Below are 21,835 nucleotides of genomic sequence, written 5' to 3'. Positions count from 1 at the left end.
CAAATGAGTTATTCCCTAAAATTATCTTTTCTAAATGTTGAATATTCACGAGATCCCTGAAGGTTTCACCACTGGCAGGATATTTCTAATATTAGAGAGCAGCTATTGGTAGTCTGGGTTGCAGAATAATTTTTGAAAAATATTTTGAAGCAAGCCATGGTAATAAAATCATTTTTCTTAGAATGTATCTTTGAAAATTACATCCTTTACATTCTTGAATGCCTTGCATATAACTGCATTTGCATTTGACAATGAAAATGTAGTAATAGTTAGCAGGTTATTTATTTCTTTAATTGATTTATACACCTGCTAATAGGTAATTTGTTGACATGCAAAGATGATTTCTAGTTGTCAACATTTTACAAACAATAGCACTTTAAGGGTTTCATAATTGACATGACAAACAGCTCATAACCAACAGAAATTGAACTTTAAGAATCTTCCTAGCAATTCTTGCAATTCTTCTTTAACTAAAATATGGGCAAAAGAGTTTAAACTATATGTAGAGGATCAGGAAAAAAAATAGAAAAAACAAACAAACAAGCAAACAAGTTAATCATGAAGAAAAATATTGCAATATTATAAAAACTGAACAGTCATTTATGGAGAATTAACTAACCAATTAACTAAGAACATGATGTAACCCTGGAAGAAGGAAAAAATACAAAATTCTTTTATCTGACTACAGTTAAATGAGTTGCTATCTTTGGTGAATGTTTAATACTTATTTGCAGGGTGGGATTCTACCAGTTCGCACCTATTTGCTAGAACCGGTTGTTAACATTCTAAGCAGTTTGGAGAACCGGTTGTTAGAAGAAATTACTGGCCTAATCCTGTAAGGAAGGCAGGAAGGAAACATTCTGGTGTTGCTTACAGAAACCGCCTCTCCGTTAACCCTTATTACATTCTTGGCAGGACTAGAGTTCCTGTCTCAGGAACGTCTCTGAAATTTTTTTCCCCTCCTTTGCTGGTACTTTGCTTGTGTGGAGTGACCATTCAAAGTTACAATGGCACTGAAAAAAGTGACTTATGACCATTTTTCACACTTACAATTGTTGCAGGATCCCCACAGTCATGAGACCCCAGGCGAGGAGATGCGTGCCTCAATGTGAATGATATTGAGTTGGCCATGCCCAGCCAATAACATGACCACCAAGCCACGCCCACCAACTAAACCACACCCACTGGTTGTTAAAAATTTGAATCCCACGCCTGCTTATTTGGATTGGATAGTTTTTCTTTTGGAAATGTTTAACAGTGTAATGCATTAATTTCTAACATTTAGTTCAAATAAGATATTATTATATCTGGTAATGTTTAATAGCTTTTTTATTTTGCAATGCTTAATGGTTAAGAGAGAGAAGAGGGGTATTTAAATTAAATGGAAAGAAGGATTATACACTTATTTTGTTAGGTATTGTTACTTTTTTACTGGACCTTTGCTGATTAATAAGGAGAGCTGAAGATTTAGAGATAATTTATAGTAAATGAGGTGAGGTATGGAATGAAGATGTAGCTGGTTGTATTTTAAGAGATAGAGATAAGTTGTTAATATTGAATATGCTTGCTGAAAATGAAGAAGAAAGTTTCTTTTTCTTATAATCTTTTTTGAGAATGGATTCCGCCGCCCCCCATGCTGTGTATGGGTGTGTGTGTGGATGTGTGTATGGATGTGTCTTTCTTTGCATGCACTTGTGTTTGTGTATGTAAACATGTATGTATATATTGTGTATGTATATATGTATGTACATATATCATGTATATGTGTGTATGTATATATGTGTGTATACACACACACACACACGTACACACACATATATAGTTTTTGTATTAATTCATCATTTTATATAATTCTTAATAAAATTATTGAAGAAAAAGAACACAAAGTAGCCCTGATTTAAATAGGCTATACAACCTAGCTTTGTGTGTCTTTGATTTATTTAAAAGTCTTCTTTTCTGTTCCATAATAAGTAGTGCATAATCTACCATTAAGAATCATGCTAAGTTTTTCTCTCCCTCCATTAATTATTGACATTACAGATGGCAGCAATCTTCATCTGGAGCCCATCAGGCAGAAAGGAAAATGTAAGCCTTTCCATTTCAGTCACATCCCCACTAAATTTCTCTCTTTTCAAACAATCAATCAGAATAGAGCTTGAAGGGATTGTAGAGGTCTTCTAAGTCCAAACCCCTTGCACCCACAGCATCTGAAGGCAAACTGTTCCACTGGTTCCCTCTGTCAGGAAAGTCTTTAATTCCAGATTGCTTCTCTCCTTGATTAGTTTCTATCCATTGTTTCTTGTCCTACCCTCTAGTGCTCTGGAAAATAAGTTGACCCTCTTGTTCAAAACACACTGACGATGTCTCCTCAAATGATGACAAAAACATTTGCAACCAAATTGCCACGCTCTGAGCTCAAACCAACAACCTAACCAACAACCCGAGCTACTAATATTTAAACACATTTCAACCAAGGATTGTATCCGCTTTTTTGGCTGCCGCCACACATGGCTGGCTCATGGTTAAGTGATCGTCGGTTTTTATTGCCTTCCATTTTGCTGGGGAGCGGGATTCTCCCTAAACCCTTTAGCAGGATATAAAAGAACAATTTCACCAGAATCATATCTGGAAGGAAATGAAATTGCCCCTCCTTGCATGTCGTGATTCAAATGAAAATTGTCCCACTAACTACTGAAAATAAGCATATGTATGATTTATGATTATGAATTATCCTCCTCCTATGTATTGGCTGTCTGTCAACCTGTATTAGACTGTGATTGTGGCCATTGATAGAAGCCTCGTCTCTGTACATTTTTGGAACATGGTTTTTCAGGACAGCCATCAAAAACCGGCTTGCCTCCATCGCTGACATCAGTCTCTGCTTGTTTAGAGGGATAGATTTTTACATCCATTTACAAGGAGGCAGGGTTTAGCTAATCAACAAAAATGTGCCAGTAACTGGGAAATGGATTTCATGTCACATTCTCAGATTGAAATTTATGGGGAGAATTTCAGCACCTGGCATTTCAGACCCATGCAGCGTGCACCCAATTAAAATCATTTGCACAGGCTGATGTGCATGGCAGGGTCTGCCAGGAGCCATGTATATGTGGAGAGGAATTGCTGTCTACAGTGTGCCTTTCTTCCCATAGGTCTATCAGGAGTTATTAAAGGTGATGGGGAAAAGACGGAGCTTTAAGCAGGAGCTGTGACTCCAGGAGAACATATAAATTACAGAATACCTCTATATAAGGAATTCCCCACAATTATGGTTGTTAGTAACAAAAACTACTGAGCAATCTAGAGGATTCTGATCCCAGACTTTCTGAAGATCTTAACCACCCTTAACCATCATGCAATTTTCATGATAATAATCAGCTTCTTTTAGGGTCTTTTATAGATGTAGGGCTCTGACTTTTGCTACAACTTTTAAAAGAAAAGTTGGCATTTATTTATTAATGTACTTGCTACTCCATCTCATGTAGAGGTGGTATGGAGACAGGCATATAATGATTAAAAACAGTTTTATTTAATAAAGGCATCTCTGCTTCTTTCAAAGGTGATGGAAACACCTCCTCTCACACAAAGGAGAATTGTGTCAGCGTTCCTGTCAGCTTTGGAAGCTAAATTAGAACCAGGGGTGGGATTCAAATTTTTAACAACCAGTTCTGTGGGCGTGGCTTAGGTGGTGGGCGTGGCTTGGTGGTCATGTGACTGGGTGGACATGGCTTGGTGGTCATGTTATTGGCTGGGCATGGCCAACTCAATATCACTTACATCGAGGCACGCATCTCCTCGCCTGGCCTTTCATGACTGTGGGGATGCTGCAACAGTCGTAAGTGTGAAAAATGATCATGTCACTTTTTTCAGTGCCATTGTAACTTTGAATGGTCACTCCACACAAGCAAAGTACCAGCAAAGGAGGGGGGAAAAACTCCAGAGACGTTCCTGAGACAGGAAGTCTAGTCCTGCCAAGAATGTAATAAGGGTTAACAGAGAGGCAGTTTCTGTAAGCAACACCAGAATGTTTCCTTCCTGCCTTCCTTACAGGATTAGGCCAGTAATTTCTTCTAACAACCAGTTCTCCAAACTGCTTAGAATGTTAACAACCGGTTCTAGTGAATAGGTACGAACTGGTAGAATCCCACCCCTGATTAGAACTAGAAGCTTCCAAAGCTGACACATTGATTACTGCTCAGATCCAGCCTCCTGCCACCTCACAGAAGGCCTTAACCAACCATGAGACCTCATCAATTAAGAATTGGGTGGAACCGACAATGTAAAGGTTGGACCTGACTTCCTCAAGTGGCAGGTTATTGATGTTTCTTCAGTTTAAAAATCATACATCATCTTCCCATCCAGTTCCCCTTAATATAAATATCTCCCAGAAAGCTTTGAAAAAGCTGGTGTTGGTCCCAGGCCTGGGGTTGATGTTTGTTATTTGTCTAAGGCAGGGGTGTCAAACTTGCATTGTCACGGTGTTGTCATGTGATGTATCGGGACTTTCCCTCCCTTCACTAAACCAGGTGGGGCACATGACGCATCTGGCCTACGGGCCATGAGTTTGACACCCCTAGTCTAAGGCAAGGGTGGGGAACCATGGCCCTTTATGACTTGTGGACTTCAGCATGGCTGGCTCAGGAAATTCTGGGAATTGAAGTCCACAAGTCATAAAGGGCCATGGTTCTTCAGCCCTGGTCTAAGACCCCTGTTTTGTTTTGCTGATTTTGTTGCTCCTTTTAGACTGGGGCATCTGTTTTCATTTTTAGTTTTATATTTTTTTCTAGTTTTGTATGCCACCCAGAGTGTGAATGAATGAATGAATGAATGAATGAATGAATGAATGAATGAATGATAGATAGATAGATAGATAGATAGATAGATAGATAGATAGATAGATAGATAGATAAGATTAGATTAGATTAGATTAGATGCCTGCTTTCTAGGGCTGAGAGGGATTGTAATAAATTAGACTTCCAACTCTATAATCTGGAGGTTTGTCCAGCACTCCAGATATCACTGACTGAGCTCTTTTCTTCTTGACTGAATTAAGAGACCACCACATACTGTATGGCTGTTATACAATCTGCCTCTGTGCATCATCAGCTCTTTGGGATTATTTGTCAGGACCAGGATTCTCATTATTTCTCCAGCTGAGTTATGTCTGCCTTCTTCCTAGGGGACAGGAGAAGAATTGTGCATGACAGCAAATGCAAAAGGAAGGAAAGGTCTGGAAGACAAAGATAGCAAAAGGTGAACAGAGATAATTGGCCCTTTGCTATCATTTAACAATGTGTGCCAATTTTGTCTATCCCTTGTTGCTGCAGGTCAAATGTTTAAGTTTGTGTAAAGATACTGTAGTGTTATTTTTATGCATTTAGAGTATTTTTAAGCATGCATATTTGAGGGGGGAAGGGGGAGTCCCCAAGAAAGTTAAAAAAAATGTCAGGGTGGTAGTCACAATCACACATCAATGCCCCTACCTTCTTTACATGTGTTGATGCAAAATGGTAGTTACAGCTGCACAATCAAAGCTCTGACCTTTTTTTTATGGTGCAGTTGTAGCTTCCACCTTGACTCTTTTGGCTCCATCCTGTTGAGCACATCTGCAAAAATGGGAGGTTTTCAAGGATGAAAATTGCTTTCCTTAGTGGCATTACTTTGGTCAATTGTATAAAGCTATGGGAACCTGATTTCACAAGTTCTCTGGGCTTGCAGTTATTTTCCTTAGAGTATTGTTATAATCATAGGAATTTGGGGTTTGACAGTTAATGTAAAATGTCATATTTTAATTTCCTGCTCTGGACTTTAAACATTAGAACCCCAAAAGAAGAGGGGTGCAAAATAAGCTTTAAAGTTTTTATCTGCTTGTCTGGAGAGCTTCTACTATTTCCTCAGCCTATAAACATGTTCACCAAGCCCATCAAGCAAGATTTCTCCTTAATTCATCAAGTGTTAGCTGCTACAGGTACTCCTCAACAACGGAGCCCAAAATTTATGTTGCTGAGTGAGAAATTTGTTAAGTGAGTTTTGCCCCATTTTACGACTTTCCTTGCCACATTTATGAAGTGAATCGCTGCAGTTGTTAAGTTACTAACACCATTTTGTTAAGTGAATCTAGTTTCCCCATTGACTTTGCTTGTCAGAAGGTCGCGAAAAGCAACCACATGACCCCAGGACATTGCAACCGTCATAAATGTGAGTCAGTTTTCAAACATCCAAATGTGTAAAAAATGGTCATAAGTCACTTTTTTCAGTGCCGCTGTAACTTTGAGCAGTCACTAAGCAAACTGTTGTAAGTCAAGGACTATCCATATATCCATATGGGTCAGTGTTTCTCAGCCTTGGCAACATTGAGATGTGTGGACTTCAACTCCCAGAATTCCCTAGGCAGCAACACATCTTAAAGTTGCCAGGGTTGAAAACCACTGATCTAGGATTACTAAGTTTACTCTTTCTTGGCACCATGTTAGCTCCACAGAGAATAATTCTTTCACTTTCTATCTCCCCCTTCCCCCCATATGTCTGAATGGTCAGATCAGTACAATTTTACTCTTTTTTTAGGTTAAATATTGTGACACAATGAAAGGCAACTAGAATCAATGAAATAATCTGCAGATTGAACAACATTTATTGTTAGTTAATTCCTCAGGGAGAATGATTTTATTGGGTCAAGGAGTAAGAGCATGGTTGTTTGTCCCTGGAAGCTATTCTAATATTAGTGTATTTCTCAAGCAGTGAGTAAGGTATGTATTTTTAAAGATGGCCTGATTATATGCATGTTTTGCTTCTTAAATTGAAAGTCATTTCATAGTCTCCTTGAAATCAGTAAAAGGCAGTTGCAGTGAAGCTTTAATAATGGACATGTTGATTTAAATTTACTTAATTAATCAACCTGGAGACAGGTGATCAATCAAGTAAAAAAAGATATTTAATGAGCAGGCAGCCCTAGCTTCAAAACAATAGAATGATGTTGATTTAATTTTCTTCTTATACCTTTTCCTTCATTACCCAAAACCACTTATCAGAAAGTCCCTCTGTAGGTAAAACACTCAGTCAAGTCCATTTAAATGCCCCTGTTGTGATTTGTATATTTGTGGGGTTTGTGTATCGTTACCCAATTTGGGGTAATTTACTCAGAATTGGAAAGTACTGTTTTTAAAAATAAACGCTCAACAAAATACAAAGTGGGACAGAGGTCGGGAGGGGGAATTGGTAGTATTTGATTGGCAAGGTAAAGAAATCAGTGTATATCAGCCTTTCCCAGCCTGGTGTTTCCAGATGTGGCAGGGCAGAATAGCCAAAAGTTTCAACCACTATTGCCAGGGCTTGGAAATTTGGGAGCTGCAGTCTCTATATATGGGAAAGCCTCTGGTTAGGAAAACCTTCCCCAAGATTTCGGGGGGGAGGGGGGATGAGCAAAACATGTACTGATTTCTAATATTTGTAAACTGAGATTCTGAATGATGTAACAGAGTAAAACACCAAGATCTAAACAAATCTATATAAGATAGTATTGCACAGTATCATTTGAAGCATATCTAAATGGGACACTTTCAGCAGTCTTACAAAATCCCAGGAATAATGGGTTCCACGGGAAAGAGTGGTCCAGTGGCCTGGAGGTGGAGTGCTTGCCTCACAATCAGGAGGCTGTGAGTTCGCTCCTAGGTGGAGGCAGATATTTCTCTCTCTGGGCACAATGAGAATATATCTGCTGAATATAACTGCATTGGTGATAGGAAGGGCATCCGGCCAGTATACTTGGCTCCATTCAGTTGCCCAGACTCCACCCCGCAAGGGATTATGGGTTCATTGAAGAAGAAGAAGAAGATGATGATGATAATGTACATCCATGGGAAAGCTTACAGCTAGGCCTGAAAGCAATTGCATTCTGGCCCACACTCCATTTGCCTCTTGAGGGGCTATGACTCAGAGGCCCTCCCTAGATATTTGGACCAAAAATAGCAAAGCCAATTCTGACAACCTGACCTATCCCAGTTTTACCATTTTAGGGCTTTGTATTCTGTATAGGTAATAACTAAAACTTTGACTTAAGCCTGGGAGCTTAGTGTAATGCCAAGACTTCTATACTGGTGTTATACTAAGTGCTGCAATAATATGTTTGTCCTACCAGCAGACTGGCTGTTACATTTTGTACCAGATACACCTTTTAAGAAACTGACTTAAAGTATGTTACAGTAGTCTAGCAAAGTGATAATTAAGATGCTGAAGTCATGATTTGTTATATTCAGGGCGTCCTGGTTTAGGTAGAGTTATAAGTGGCACACCCAGCTAGCCATGACTTTCATCTGATGAGTTAAAAACATCATCCCCACCATCTAAAGATATTAGGTTGTAGACAGAATACTTGAAAGGAAAGCCATGAGTAGATTTTTGTGGGAATAGGTTCTTGGTATTTTGCACCTGTTTGTGGTTCTTAGGATTCTGTTAAAAACAAAACAGTCCCTCAAATCTGAAGCCTGCTTATCATCTGCCCACAGAAACATCTAATCCACCTTTCTCAATCCAGTGCCTCCCAGAAGGGTTGGAATACAAATCCAATCCTGTGATGATCCAGAATGGAGCTATAATTGAAAATTTCTGCAGGGTTCCTGCTGAAGGAAGATTGATTTAGTTTTTGAGGGAACAAGGTGCATTTCCATACAGTGATACTGAGAAAATGGTTCTGGTGTCTTGAGTTTAGAGTTAGATTCACCAAGAAACACCATTGCAAAAACCAATCCCAACCACAAAAAACTTCTCTCAAGACCAGACTTATCCATACTGCAAAGAATCCGCTCCCGTGAACTCCACAAAGAACTCAAAAACGGTCTAGACAATGGAGAAAAGGATCTATACATTGACTACCGAGCTGTTTGCATCAAAAGAAAGTCACACAACCCACAACTCCACATCCAACCCCACCCCATCCAATCCAACATCACTCAAAACTAGTCACGCACACTCCTAATTACCTCTATTCCAACCACAACTGGCCTTAAATGCAAGCTACTCAATGCAAGAAGCCTTGTAAATAAAATACCTGAATTTCTCCTCTTACTAAATATGGCTAAATTCGACATTATATTTGTCTGTGAAACATGGCTCGGTGCATCTCTCCCTGACTCCATTACCACAGTAATAGACTATCATGTTTACCAATCAGATCGTGAAATCCATAGAGGAGGTGGTGTTGCTATCTTCTATAAAAAAATCCCTACATCTAAAAAACATCCAAGTTACCCAGGAGCTTGCTTATCCTGACACCATCATCTGTGAACTGTCCTTAAATATCACATTTTGGTTCTTACTATGTTACAGAGACCCTGATTATGACATCGAACATGCAAACAAGCTAAATACACTACTAACATGGGCAGCATCCTGCCCACATGCTTTTATCTTTCTTGGTGACTTCAATTTACCTCATATTAACTGGACCCTTAACGAATGTACAACTGAACTCACACATGCAACCTTATACAATGCAGTAACAAATCTGGGATTAGAACAACTAGTAACCAACAAACACTAGACTTAACAACTGCCTCGATCTCATCTTCTGCAATAGTTTGGATAGAAGCACTCCTGTCAAACAGACAACAAATGGTCAAAATTGGGAGCGTCCTAGCAAATTCTGTACCTGTCAACAGTGGTGTCCCCCAAGGCAGTGTTCTAGGACCAACTCTTTTCATACTCTACATAAATGACCTCTGTGATCATATCAAGAGCAACTGCGTTCGCTTCACTGATGATGCAAAGCTATTCAACACCACAGACAATACTGCTACCATTCAAAAAGACCTTGACTATGTATCAGAATGGTCAAGCAAATAGCAACTTCAAATCTCAACAAATAAATGCTCTGTCCTGCATAGTTGCCCAATCAGACAAAGTGCTCATAGAATAGCTAAATTTCCCTAGAAACTACCTGTACCTGTTGTAACCTAGTCTACTGTATAATGAGAATGTAACTACCCTGCCTCACTGATCATCGCTGATTCCAATTCCTTTTCTGTTCTTCATAATTCTTATTATGAACAGCCCAGAGTCATTTAGGTGAGACAAGTGATGTAGAAATGCTATGGGCAAATAAAAATGAGTAAAAATAAATGGTGAGACTGGTATCCCATCATGCCTCTGATTATAACCTATGAATTAGAGCTCCCTGAGTGAATTTCAATCAAAACTCATAAAAAGCAGCATCAAGGAAGCCATGGCAGATTCAAGAAGGACAGTGAATTATTGTTTTTTTGGGGGGGGTCTTGTCTTTGCATGGCTTATAGAGATAAAAAGGTGAGTTGTTACATCTGGCTTTCTAGGAACCACCCTTATGGGGCTGATGGTAGGGGCAGCTTGATTTGGGAGAAATTGCTGCTTTTGGTAAAGACTATGTCAGCCTTGAAAGCCATATTTTATTTAGAAGTTTGAGGCTGCCACATTTAGTGCCTGGGAATTTGGGAGGAAGGATTTCATAGAGAGGTGGAAGATTAGACTCAACAACATTCTTCTCATAAAGTGAAGGACAAGTTACCCTGCACCTGGAGACGAGTGTCCGGAGGAATGTCTCCAGTTGAGGTGATGGTTGATTGGACCATGTGATGGACTGGTGGGTGCAGGGGATGGGCTTTTGATTTTCAATTGGGAAGAGAAAACCCAGAATTCCCAGATTCAGGTTTTCCCAGATGTGCCAATATGACTTCTTAAATAAATGTTTACACTTGGATGGACTTCATTTCTGAGTGCTGAATGAAATGGGGTGTTTCATTGGAATGCTGACAGACTAGCCACTATTTTTGCCTGCTTGCCTATGCTTTCTCCTGGCTATGAACGTTGCTCATATATTCAAGAAATAATCAAAAGTTACAAGTCTCTGGTAGAGATTAAGATTTCTGCACAAGAATGCGACTCTGATAAAACAACATTGCAGAGTTTAAAAAAAAAACAACTCTCTACCATAGCTTAATATCTTCACTTTCTGATGACTTGTCCTTTACTGCATTGTGATACTTTTTGAGGCTCTTATTTCTTGACTTATTTTCTAAAGCAGGGGTCTCCAACCTTGGCAACTTTAAGACTTGTGGACTTCAACTTCCAGAGTCCCTCAGCCAGCAAAGCTAAAGGTTCTAAAGCACTTGAGGGCAGGACAAGAGGTAATGGATGGAAGATATCAAAGAGATATCCAACCTAGAAATAAGAAAAAAATTCCTGTCAGTGAGAACAATTAATGGAAAGGTTTGCCTCTAGAATTTGTGGGTGCTCCATCACTGGAGATTTGCAGAAAGAAACTGGACAGCCATTTGTCTGAAATGGCATAGAGTCTCCTGCTTGAACAGGGGGTTGGACTAGAAGACCTCCAAGTTCCCTTCCAACTCTATTATTCTCAGTTCTCTCTAATTGGTGTTTTTCCTTTGGAAGGCAAGTAGTGTATCTTTTGATGCACAGTGTCACTCACTCACTCACTCAGTCATTCATTCATATTCCAATGTCCTTTCTCTTGCCCTACACTGCTGTCTTCCTGAATCTTTGTTCTTGTCCACTGCAAGGTGAATGACTGAATTGGCAAATCAGCATCTTTTGTTCTGCAGAAGCAAGGAAAAGGAAGCATCTTGTCTTCCACCGAGTTGAAAGCAAAGAATGGGAATTGGGGAGATCACGTATGCAGGCGAGGCAAGCCATTACAACTCCCATAATAAAAAGCTCATAAAACATCCAAGCAGAATTCCCAAAAGGATCTGTGCTTCCAAAGCAGAATCCCAGTCACAGTTTCTGACTGCTGAGGAGAATGTTGATAAAGCTCAGAGACAAGAGGCAGCCTTCCCAGCTTAATTTCCTTCTGCTTGGCCTTTGTTTTCCTTGCTCAGGTTCTTTAATTAACATAGCCTGCACTAGCCCTTGGCTTGAAGCAGATTAGAGTACATTTGTGCATGGTTCTACTCTGTACAGAACATTCTGAATCTTGTCACAGCTGCTACAGGCGCAAAACAACCGCTACCCGCAGATCCAAGACTGCTGAATGAGAAAATCCTGCCTTTGAATCTCAGCTTTTGAAATCTTTTCACCTTCATTCTTTTGCTCAAAGAAAAAGCAAGCTAACTGCAAATATGTGATAACACAGAACACATGATGGCTTCCCTGGGTTTCTTTTAAGCAGCCAGATATTTGTGTGGTATTAGAAACCGTACAGCGATGAGCCCATAATGGAAAGGGCCTCATTCTTTGTTTGTTCCCATTGAATATCAGTCAGTAGGAAAGTTGTGGTGTCTACTGGGTTGCAGAGGGAAAACAAAAAATGAAAGAAGGAAATCCTTGAGTCCCACACCAAGTGCATTAGGCAAGTACTTCTTAGCATCAGCGTAGCTTTGCTCTTGGCAACAAAGGGATTGCAGACAAAGATCTGAAGTAGTGAATTGCAACAAGCTGGGCAAAAAAATTAAGCTTGGATTCCAATCTCACAATTTCTGCTTTATTGAGGGAAGACACCAAGACATCCTATCTTGCAAGGCCCTATTACATTAGAAATTAATAGAAATTAAATGAATGAAGATAACACTCAGCTATTAAATGGTTATGCTCACTTTGCTTCTTCAGATGAGGAAAGAAATTCCAGGGTCATGGAATTTGCCCAGCTTTCATTCTCTTTTCAAAGAGGTCTGGTTGGGATTTTTGGCTGGTTTTTTTTTTTTTTTTTTTGCAATTATAAAAGTTAAACATATGTGGAAGCAGAGAGTAATTTTTTTTTTGCACGTACAGGTAGTCCTTGACTTACGACCACAGATGGGACCAGAATTTCCATAGCTAAGCAAGGTGCTTGTTAAGTAAATCACTTCTGATTTTACAATCTTTTTTTCCCCTCACAGTTAAGCAAATTGCTGTAGTTGTTTAATGAATCCAGCTTCCCCCACTGACTTTGATGGCTGGAACCTAGCTAATGAGGTTGCAAATGGCAATCACATGGTACTACAACCACCACAAACACATGCCTGTTGCCAAGTCCCCACATTTTGATCACAGGACTGTGATGGTCATAAGAGTGAGGACCAATTGTAAGTCACTTTTCCCAGTGCCCTTGTCACTTTGAATGGTCTTTAAATAAATGACTGTAAGTCAAAGGTAGCCAGTACCTACCAAAATGATACTAATTTTGAAAAAGCAAAAGAGCACACTGTGTAAATGTGCAGATTCTTTTTTTTTTTTTTTTGAAAATTTTATTCAGGTTTCCACAAAAACAAAACACAAATAAAACATCTTTTTTGAAAATAGCATGGTCCCAGGTTATCACTTCTTCATACAGACACGAAACTCAATTTCATGCTCATTTTTATATTCTATTCCATATCTTATTACCATTTTATATTTTCTACATAGTTTTCCCCCTCTTTTAATTTTCTCAACTTTGATTTAATTATCTCAATTCAAATCATTATATTTATACTTTTGTCTGTCCTGTTACAATTTCACATTATCTTTTCTTATTAAGCAAATTTCTCGCTGTAGTTACCAATTAGAGTATGACACCTTTATATCCTTTAATTTTATCCATTCAAGCTCTTATTTAAGCTTCAATGTATAGCTTTAAGATTATAGCGTTCAATATAATACATAACTTCCAATCGAATTCTGCTTGGTACATTCTTAAAATAGACACTATATTCTTAAAAAGAAAAAATTATATATATATATATATATATATATATATATATATATATATATATATATATATATATATATGTAAATAAAACACATTCCATTCCAATTCAATTCTATCATTAATATGCATTAAAATCTTAATATCTTTAACATTTCTTTTCAATTGAATATCATACTTCCTTGGGAACACTTATAAACTTTCCATAGTTAATTCTTTTTTTTCCATATTTCTCACTTATTTTTATAAATCATTACTAATAATTAAAAATGTTCCCTTTTAATTCAGTCATTTAAATTCATTTATTTATTAACAAACATCCCACTGCATTACAATAAATATTTTATCCATCATCATATTTTCTAAAGTTATTTCTATTTGTAATATAACAAAGCTATCTTAGGTACCTTTGCAGAATCCCTTTTACAATTAAATTTTCACCCATTATCTCTAAATACTTTTTACAATCCTGATATCTTTTCCCTGTTTCTCCATTTCTTGTTTCTGTCTTTTACAACTTCTTTTCCTTGCCTTCTTCCCCCTCTTCTTCTCCCTCCCCTTTTTACCCCCTCGTCTCTCTACTTCTAACTCTCTCATCCGTAATCCCCTCTTCTGTTGCTTTCTAATATTATACTTATCTTTCAAATTGTTCTTCTTTTTGGTTGTTTTTTCTAATCTTAAACCTTTCACTCTCTTTCCCCCCTTTTCTTTTTTCCCCCCACTTAAAATTATTTGATCATTAAAGATAGCTTCTTCTTTGTCCCAATCTTCTTGTTCTGCAAGCATTTCTTGTTGCTTCTCATAGTTCCAGATCTCCATTTCTAAGAATTGAAACACGAAGCCAAAAGAACTTCTCCTTCTTGTGCATCTTCTTTCCATTTTTAAGTTCCGTTTTCAGTTCTTCTAAGAGTGATACCATTTTAAAAACTTTTAAACAACCACCCGGTTAATTTTAGTCATCTAGATGCAAAAACCAAAAATCACCAAGTAATCCAAATAATCCAAGGCTGTTTCTACTTGCTTCTTTTTTCCACTTTCTCTTCCTGGGGTTCTATTATTTTGTTACCAAGTTTCAATTAAAATGTATCTTTGAGGAATCTTGTTAAAATGCTATGCTGGCTGGAGAATTCTGGGAGTTGAAGTCCACAAGTCTTAAAGTTGCCAAGTTTGAAGACCTCTGCCCTATTCCAATTCCTTACAAAAAATGCAGCTCTACAAAGCCATCCCACCTCTCTCTCATAGCCATGGGGCAAGTGTCACTGTACTGAGCTCCATCTTCACACATTGCTGGTTAGTGCTTCTCACGATGTAAAGGTCTGTGAGAACATCCTCAAGAGACAGAAGAGAAAGAAGAGCAGATTTACGCAATGAACACAGAAGAGACAGCTGAGCCCACAGAAAAAAAGGACAGCATGGCAAAGTCTCAAAAGGAACCCTCCCAAGTTTCTTGGACTATAAGGTTGTGGAGTGGGGAGGTGTACTTTTAGGCTTGCAAGTTTCTGTTACCTTACTTAGGGTGGCATGGTGGGTCAGCGGTTAAGACACTGGACTTGTTGGCTGGAAATCTGGTAGCCCAGGTGTCATTGTTCCGAGTAATGAACTGAGGAAAGTCAGGACTTAGATAATCAGAGTTAGAAGAGACCTTGTAGGTCATTGAGTCCAACTCTCTCCCCCCACCCAAGCAGGAGACCCTTACACCATTTCTGACAAATGGCAGTCCAATCTCTTCTTGAAAGTCTCAAGTGATGAAGCTCCCACAACTTCCAAAAACAAGCTGTTCCATTGGTTGATTATTCTCGCTGTCAGAAAGTTTCTCCTTATTTCCAGGTTAAATCTCTCCTTGCTCAGTTTCCATCCATTATTCCTTGTCTGGCCTACAGGTGCTTTAGAAAATAGATTGACCCCTTCCTCTCTGTGGCAGCCCCTCAAGACTGCTATCATGTCTCAACTGGTCCTTCTCTTCACTAGACCAGCCATGCCCAGTTCCTGCAACCGTTCTTCGTATGTTTCAGTCTCCAGGCCCCTAATCATCTTGGTTGCTCTTCTCTGCACTTTTTCTAGCAGAAGGAAGCATGGCTTCAGCTGAAGTTGTTTTGCAGGTTGACACTAGGTTTAACATCTGGGTGCTATGCAATGGGATTTACTTGCATCCTTGCCCCAACTCCTGCCAACCTAGCAGTTCAAATGTATACAACTGCGAGTAGATAATGGGTACCATTTTGATGGGAAAGTAACAGTGCTCAATGATCAGCTGGTCAGTAGGGAGGAGCAAAACAAGACAGTTTTATCCCAGCCTTTCTTCTTAGCTTACTCCACTTCATTTTCGTGATAAGGATTAACAACCAGCCACAATGTGAAAAGAGTGCGAACTGTACCTCCATACAAACATGAAGGACTGGAGGATAGCATGATAGATTTTTGCCACCTGAAATGGGAGGTGGGGTCCTTTTCAAGGAACTCCCCCTGTCATTTGCAAGGGAGGTTGAATTTTCTTTGGAGCAGCAACCTCAGAACACCCACAGCATCATGGGGAAATGGGCAAGCTTCATAATGGAGCGGGGAACAGTAGCCCTGCCCACCTTTACACTGTGCAATGCATGCAACTCACATTATAAAGAGGCATGGGTTTTCATGCCTGATTGTACCCAGCAGCAAAGCTGATGATTCTTGCTGTGGGTATCCTGGGAACCCACTCCCCTACATGGAGAAAGAACCATCATCTTTCCCAATCTGGAATCTCAGTTGGGTTAGAGATGTGGTTTCCAGATTTTGGATCCTCTATTGACCTTCAGCTGGCTTAGAAATTGTGAGAATAGCAGTTCATCAATCTCTCTTGAGGTCATCAATGTGTCAACTAAAAAGATACTCCTTTGGTCTTTCTAGCTGCCAGAAAAAGGGAGTGGGGGGAAACAAGGCATTCTTGAAATGCCTAGATAATCACCTCAGTAGCCCAAAGTTGACAGAGCATAAGAAGGTTATTGTAGAGCATGATGGATGACTCTTGGAGATGGATTTGTCCCACTGGAGAAGTCACATTGGGGCGGGGGCGGGGGGGAAGACCAGGGTCAAGGGGGAAATATATGATGGGATTTAGTATCGGCTGCATCAACGTGGCCACTTCTAACAAACCAATTTACTTTTTCTGAGATGCGGTTAGAGACTTTTGATTTGAATGAGGGTGGATTTGTTGGAGCCCTGACACAATGCATGGCTTAAACCTATTTAAAACAACATTGTTTAAATTAATTCCCAGCACTGTGTGCATCATGATATTGCAGATTCTTTCTCGATCATTCTTGGGTGCCATCCTCCTCCCTTCCTCAGCTGTTGCTTATTTTTTTTTTATTAAGCTGAAAATAAACTTCTTGACTGGATAAGATAAGAGAAGGTAGGAGCTAGAATAAATTAATTTTAAAAAGTAGATGTGTCTTTTTATCAGTTTTCTTTGCCATTCAAAGCTTTTGCAACTATTCAAATTGACAATAGCTGAATTCTGGCAATCAGATTTTGACAAAATGCAATACATAGCTATCGACATTGCCTGTTTTTGGTTACTGATATGTAGCAGTTTTGAAGATATGAGTTTCTGTTTGATGACTTATAACACTGAGTAATTCTAATCAGTAAAATTTCTCTCTGCTTGCTTTCCTCCATTCAGTATTATTCTCCACAATGAAATCAAATTCTGATTCTGAAATTCAAACATTGATTTATCTCATGCAATTTATGCCAGTTTCTTTTGTTGGCTATGGTTTCTTTGTGTCAGTATCAGGATTAAAGCGTTATGCTTTCACTTTCAAGTGACTAAACACAGCCTTCCTTAAACTGGTGACTTTCATATGTTACATTTGAGATTCCATCATCTCCTAACCAGCATAGAGATTAAAGGGTAACACACTGGAGGCTATTAGATTGAGAAAAGCAGTCTTAAAGGCTTGAGAGCAAAATAATACATGAACCATTCAGATATCAAGCTCTCCAAGGGTTGAATGTGGCATTGGGAGCCCTTTTTTGAATCTCCATAATGGTAAATGTATGAGACTCCATGGGCCATTTCCATGGTGGCCTTCAAAATATGGCAAGTGTTTCCTAAGCAGATCTTTTGTTTAAGTAGACATTCAAGAATCACTTAATGTTTCAATAACAACTGATTCTCAGATGTTATTTTTTTAGCATCTACTCACATGTACATTTAAATATGTTTTAATGTATTGATTGTTGTGAATAATGAATAATTATTAGTGAAGCATATTTTATCCCTATAACAGATATTTATTCATAAGAAATGCATCCTAGGGCAGTATTTCCCAACTTGGGTAGCTTTAAGATACATGGACTTCAACTCATCATTATTATTGCATCTCTTTTGCACCTTAAAAGTATTTTGGCTGTGTGAATTCAACATAACCAGGTTAGTTAAAAGTTGTTGCTGAATCTACATACTATGCTTGGATTGTTTGTGGCTTAGCATGTTATATAAAACTAACTTGTTCAAGATTCAATACATTGTTCATATTCAGAAATGAAGTCATTCATTCATCAATTAAGTGTGTTGAGTGAACACAACCAGAGTGTGATCCCAGCGAAATTATCTGCTGATGTTAATTTTAATTGTAAATGAGCAGATTTCCCCCCCCCTCCGGAATGAAAAAATAAACATGTGCTTTTCCTCTCTTCCTAGTTTTCAGCCTATACCACCAAAGACCACCCAGTTTACATGTCTGTCTATAACAACGGCACCAAGATGCCTTCACCACAGGAGACATCTAATGGCTTCCCCCAGCCCAGTGCCTCAGGTACTTGGCACAAACCAGAAGAGGAGGTACGACTGGTAGAATCTGGCTTGGTGAAGAAGGCACACCGAGAAATCCTGGACCATGAGAGGAAACGGCGGGTGGAGCTGAAGTGCATGGAGCTGCAGGAGATGATGGAGGAGCAAGGGTAAGTGAGGGTTGAGTGAGTGAGGAGCATGGTTGTTTTCCTGCAGACATTTCATTACCCAAACTGGATAGCATCGTCAGTACTATTGGTTTAGTGAGTACTTGTTTGACCTAGTACCCAAGTTTGCACAATAGCTACCCCAATGTTTCTGAGGGATCTACCCTATCAGGCTTCTCATGACAAACCGGAAGCTGAAAAACTGATTCAAGAACTTCTAATAAATAGATATATTGCAGAAAAAGTAATGAAATTATCGTGAAGAGTCCTGATGGTGCTGTGGTTAGAATTCTGTTATTGCAAGCTAATTCTGCAGACTGACAGCAGTTCTATTCTCACCAGCTCAAGGTTGACTGAATCTTCCACCTTTCAGAGGTGAGTAAAATGAGGACCTAGGAACAATAGACTGACACTGTAAACTGAGGGCTGTAAACCACTGTGAAGTAGTATATGCGATTGATATTGATATGGTGAAAGAATTTCAATAATTGCTGTGTATTAAATGGAAGCCCTATTTATAGTGAAACTAAGGATCAAATTTCCATGCCACCTTTCGCTCATATGATGTAATGGTTTCCATCTACCTCTTGATTTAGTAATAGTCCCATCTTGTTTCTGGTTGTTTGCTTGTGGCCCTTCTAGAACTGACTGTCACACACCCACATTGTTCATATAGGAAAACAGCATCATGGTCAACACCACCTCTCTGCCATGCTGGGGAACTATATCTAGGAGAGTTTGACCAATTGAATTCCTTTTGGATATTCTGTCTTGTTCCCCTCTCAAATTCTGACCCGTTTTGCTTCTGCACCTGCCATACTCACAAAATTTATATGCTGCATCAAAGCATAATGTAATAACGACAGCGACTCAGTAGCAGGGTCATCACACTGAAAGATGGGCAGCAAACAAACTTAATACATAAAAAACTCATTTTTTACAACCACGTAATTTCTTTATTCGGGGTAGAGTTGGGGTAATTGGATGGAGCTGAGCATTTACTGACCAGAAGCCCTTCCTGATGCCATGTGCAGTTCACAGCAGATTTTTTTTTCTTTGCATCCTAGGAAAGAAACATCTATCGATACCTAGTATTGAACTCTCAACCTTCCAAATGGAAGGCAAGCACTTTCATCGCTAGACCACCATGACACTCTAATAAATACATAAAATAAATAAATAAAAATTGTGCACTGAATATAACACCTTTGGCACATTCAGCAATTATACTTCATAAGTCATAAAGGCCAAACCAAAGAAATCATTATTTTAGCAGGTTACATGAAATCAGCCACAGGTTTTGCAGAGAATATTTTAATAAAAAATAAAGATTGTCATATGAAAACCCTAAAGTTTAAAGAACTTAAGGATATGTGGATATTGTAACAGTTAATAGCAAGTAAGAGATTGCTTTTTTTAAAAAACACACAATATTTTCATCTAAGGTATCTGTACTGCAAATGAACACATGCACATCTAATCCATCCTTATAAAAAACAGTACATAAAGGGGAAGCATCTTTGGTTAGGTGTTGGATTTCCACACACTGAAACCTCACCTTTTTTTTCTGCAAGAGAGTAGTAAAAAAAAATGCAGTTCTTCCCATCACATGAAATCTCAAACATTATGATTTACCTGCTAGTCTACCACAGATTGCATAATCCCCAAAATTGTAGGGAAAGGGCATGCTCTAATTACTGGCTAATCCGCTATTCAAATTAAATCAACCTGAACATGAATCTGTATAGTTCAGATTTGCTGCAGGGCATCATCTGCTTGAGTGACGGGTTTCCTGCATCTTTGAGAAGAAAAACCAGTTAGGGGAAGAGAGGTGTTTTGCTCTTAATGTTGGAAAGAGAGATTCCCCAGGCAATGCTGTCTCCCATTTCAACCCTACGTCGCTTTTCTGTTTTTGACTACTGGTGCACCAAGGGACTGATGCATCACAGGGAGCAGGGGAGCAGAAGGCCACTGGGAAGGTATGACATGAGTTTTTCTGTCCTCCTAAAGGGAAGCAGCTGCTTCTAACTCAGCCAGCTGGTTTGTGACTCAGATTTAACTAGCAGCAGCAACTGTCTTAAGAGGTCAAGCCTGTCAGATTCACTTCCTTGGCATTGGCAGAAGGCCTGTTTTCTATTGCTCTCAGTAGAAAGACAGCATTGTAAGAAAATATGAGATATATTTGATTAGAAGCTCCTAACTAATTGACTAGGATTTTTAAACAGATCACTGATACATTCAGAAAGTCATTAGCCTAGCAAAATAGATCCTTTATATGTAGATATAGCATTATCACTGCCAATATCGGTCCAGCATTTTCCAATTTAAGTTAATAGCTTGGTGAACAATGCAACATGCAAATTTCACCATGGTCCAAGTAGTAATAATGTACACATATCTGCCAGCACGCTTTATTCTTCATTCCTTCATTCTTTATTCTATGAAATAATATATTAAAAGAAATTACGGGGACCCTCACCCCCGAGTATATTACTGAAAACTAAAAGCATATTGATGGTAACTGAAATAAAAGCTTGGATAAGCCACAAGATTGTGCTTGTTAGGCAAAGCTGTGCATAAAAAGACATAGATTTTCTCTAAATACAATTTGCAGAAGAATTGGAATAAAATAATGTTAGTATAGGTGATGCTTAGATGTGTCAACTTTGGAAGCCATATTCCATAGCCTGGGAGGGTGGAAGGGGGATGATTTTAATTAAGTAGCTCTAAGTAAGCAAAATAAAATTCTTTGTTAGTTCAAGGTCATTTAGCATGGTGCAGGATGAAATAAGGATCTTACTTTTGGACGGATCATGATTGGACGATGTGATGATGACCGAAGGGTGATGGATTTGTAGTTTGAGAAATTGTGGGAAGCCGAAAAAACAGGTCTCCACAGATGTGCCAGGTGCTTTTCTAATAAAGGTACTTTTGAGATATGTTGGTCTTGGAGTTACTGATTGGAATGGAGGTTTGCTGGAACGTTGACAAAATGTTTCCTGCATGTTTTCAAGACTCCAAGAAGCCTATGTGTAGGACATTCATTTGCAGAACCTCCACTTTTCAGTGCATCCTATCCCTATGTCAATATTCTTTTCTCCTAATGCTTTTATGGTCACCAATATAATTGGGCACTAAATATTTAAATGGGGAAAATCCAAAATATAAGCAGTCTTACAAGAGTCCGTTTACTGACCATTCAAAGCTACAGCTGCACTAAAAAAAGTCACAGGACCATTTTTTTTCAGA

General features: G+C 38.8%; 1 protein-coding gene across 4 annotated transcripts in view; it reads left to right on the top strand.

Annotated features, from left to right (window-relative positions):
• SRRM3 (serine/arginine repetitive matrix 3) overlaps positions 1 to 21,835 on the top strand; it is a 180,661-nt gene that overhangs the window by 85,511 nt on the left and 73,315 nt on the right. For all 4 annotated transcript variants that reach the window (XM_087957987.1, XM_087957989.1, XM_087957969.1 and 1 more), the window contains exon 3: positions 18,330 to 18,589. In XM_087957987.1, coding sequence (XP_087814113.1) covers positions 18,366 to 18,589 — 224 coding nt within the window. In that variant the 5' untranslated portion in view covers positions 18,330 to 18,365. The remainder of the gene's footprint in view (positions 1 to 18,329; positions 18,590 to 21,835) is intronic.

This window comes from Notechis scutatus, chromosome 1 (genome assembly GCF_049901735.1).
Source record: "Notechis scutatus isolate UNSWTSFEM ecotype Mainland chromosome 1, rNotScu1.2, whole genome shotgun sequence".
Lineage (NCBI taxonomy): Eukaryota > Metazoa > Chordata > Lepidosauria > Squamata > Elapidae > Notechis > Notechis scutatus.
The sequence above is the reverse complement of the archived record's forward strand: the minus strand, read 5'-3'. Positions and strand labels throughout refer to the sequence as shown.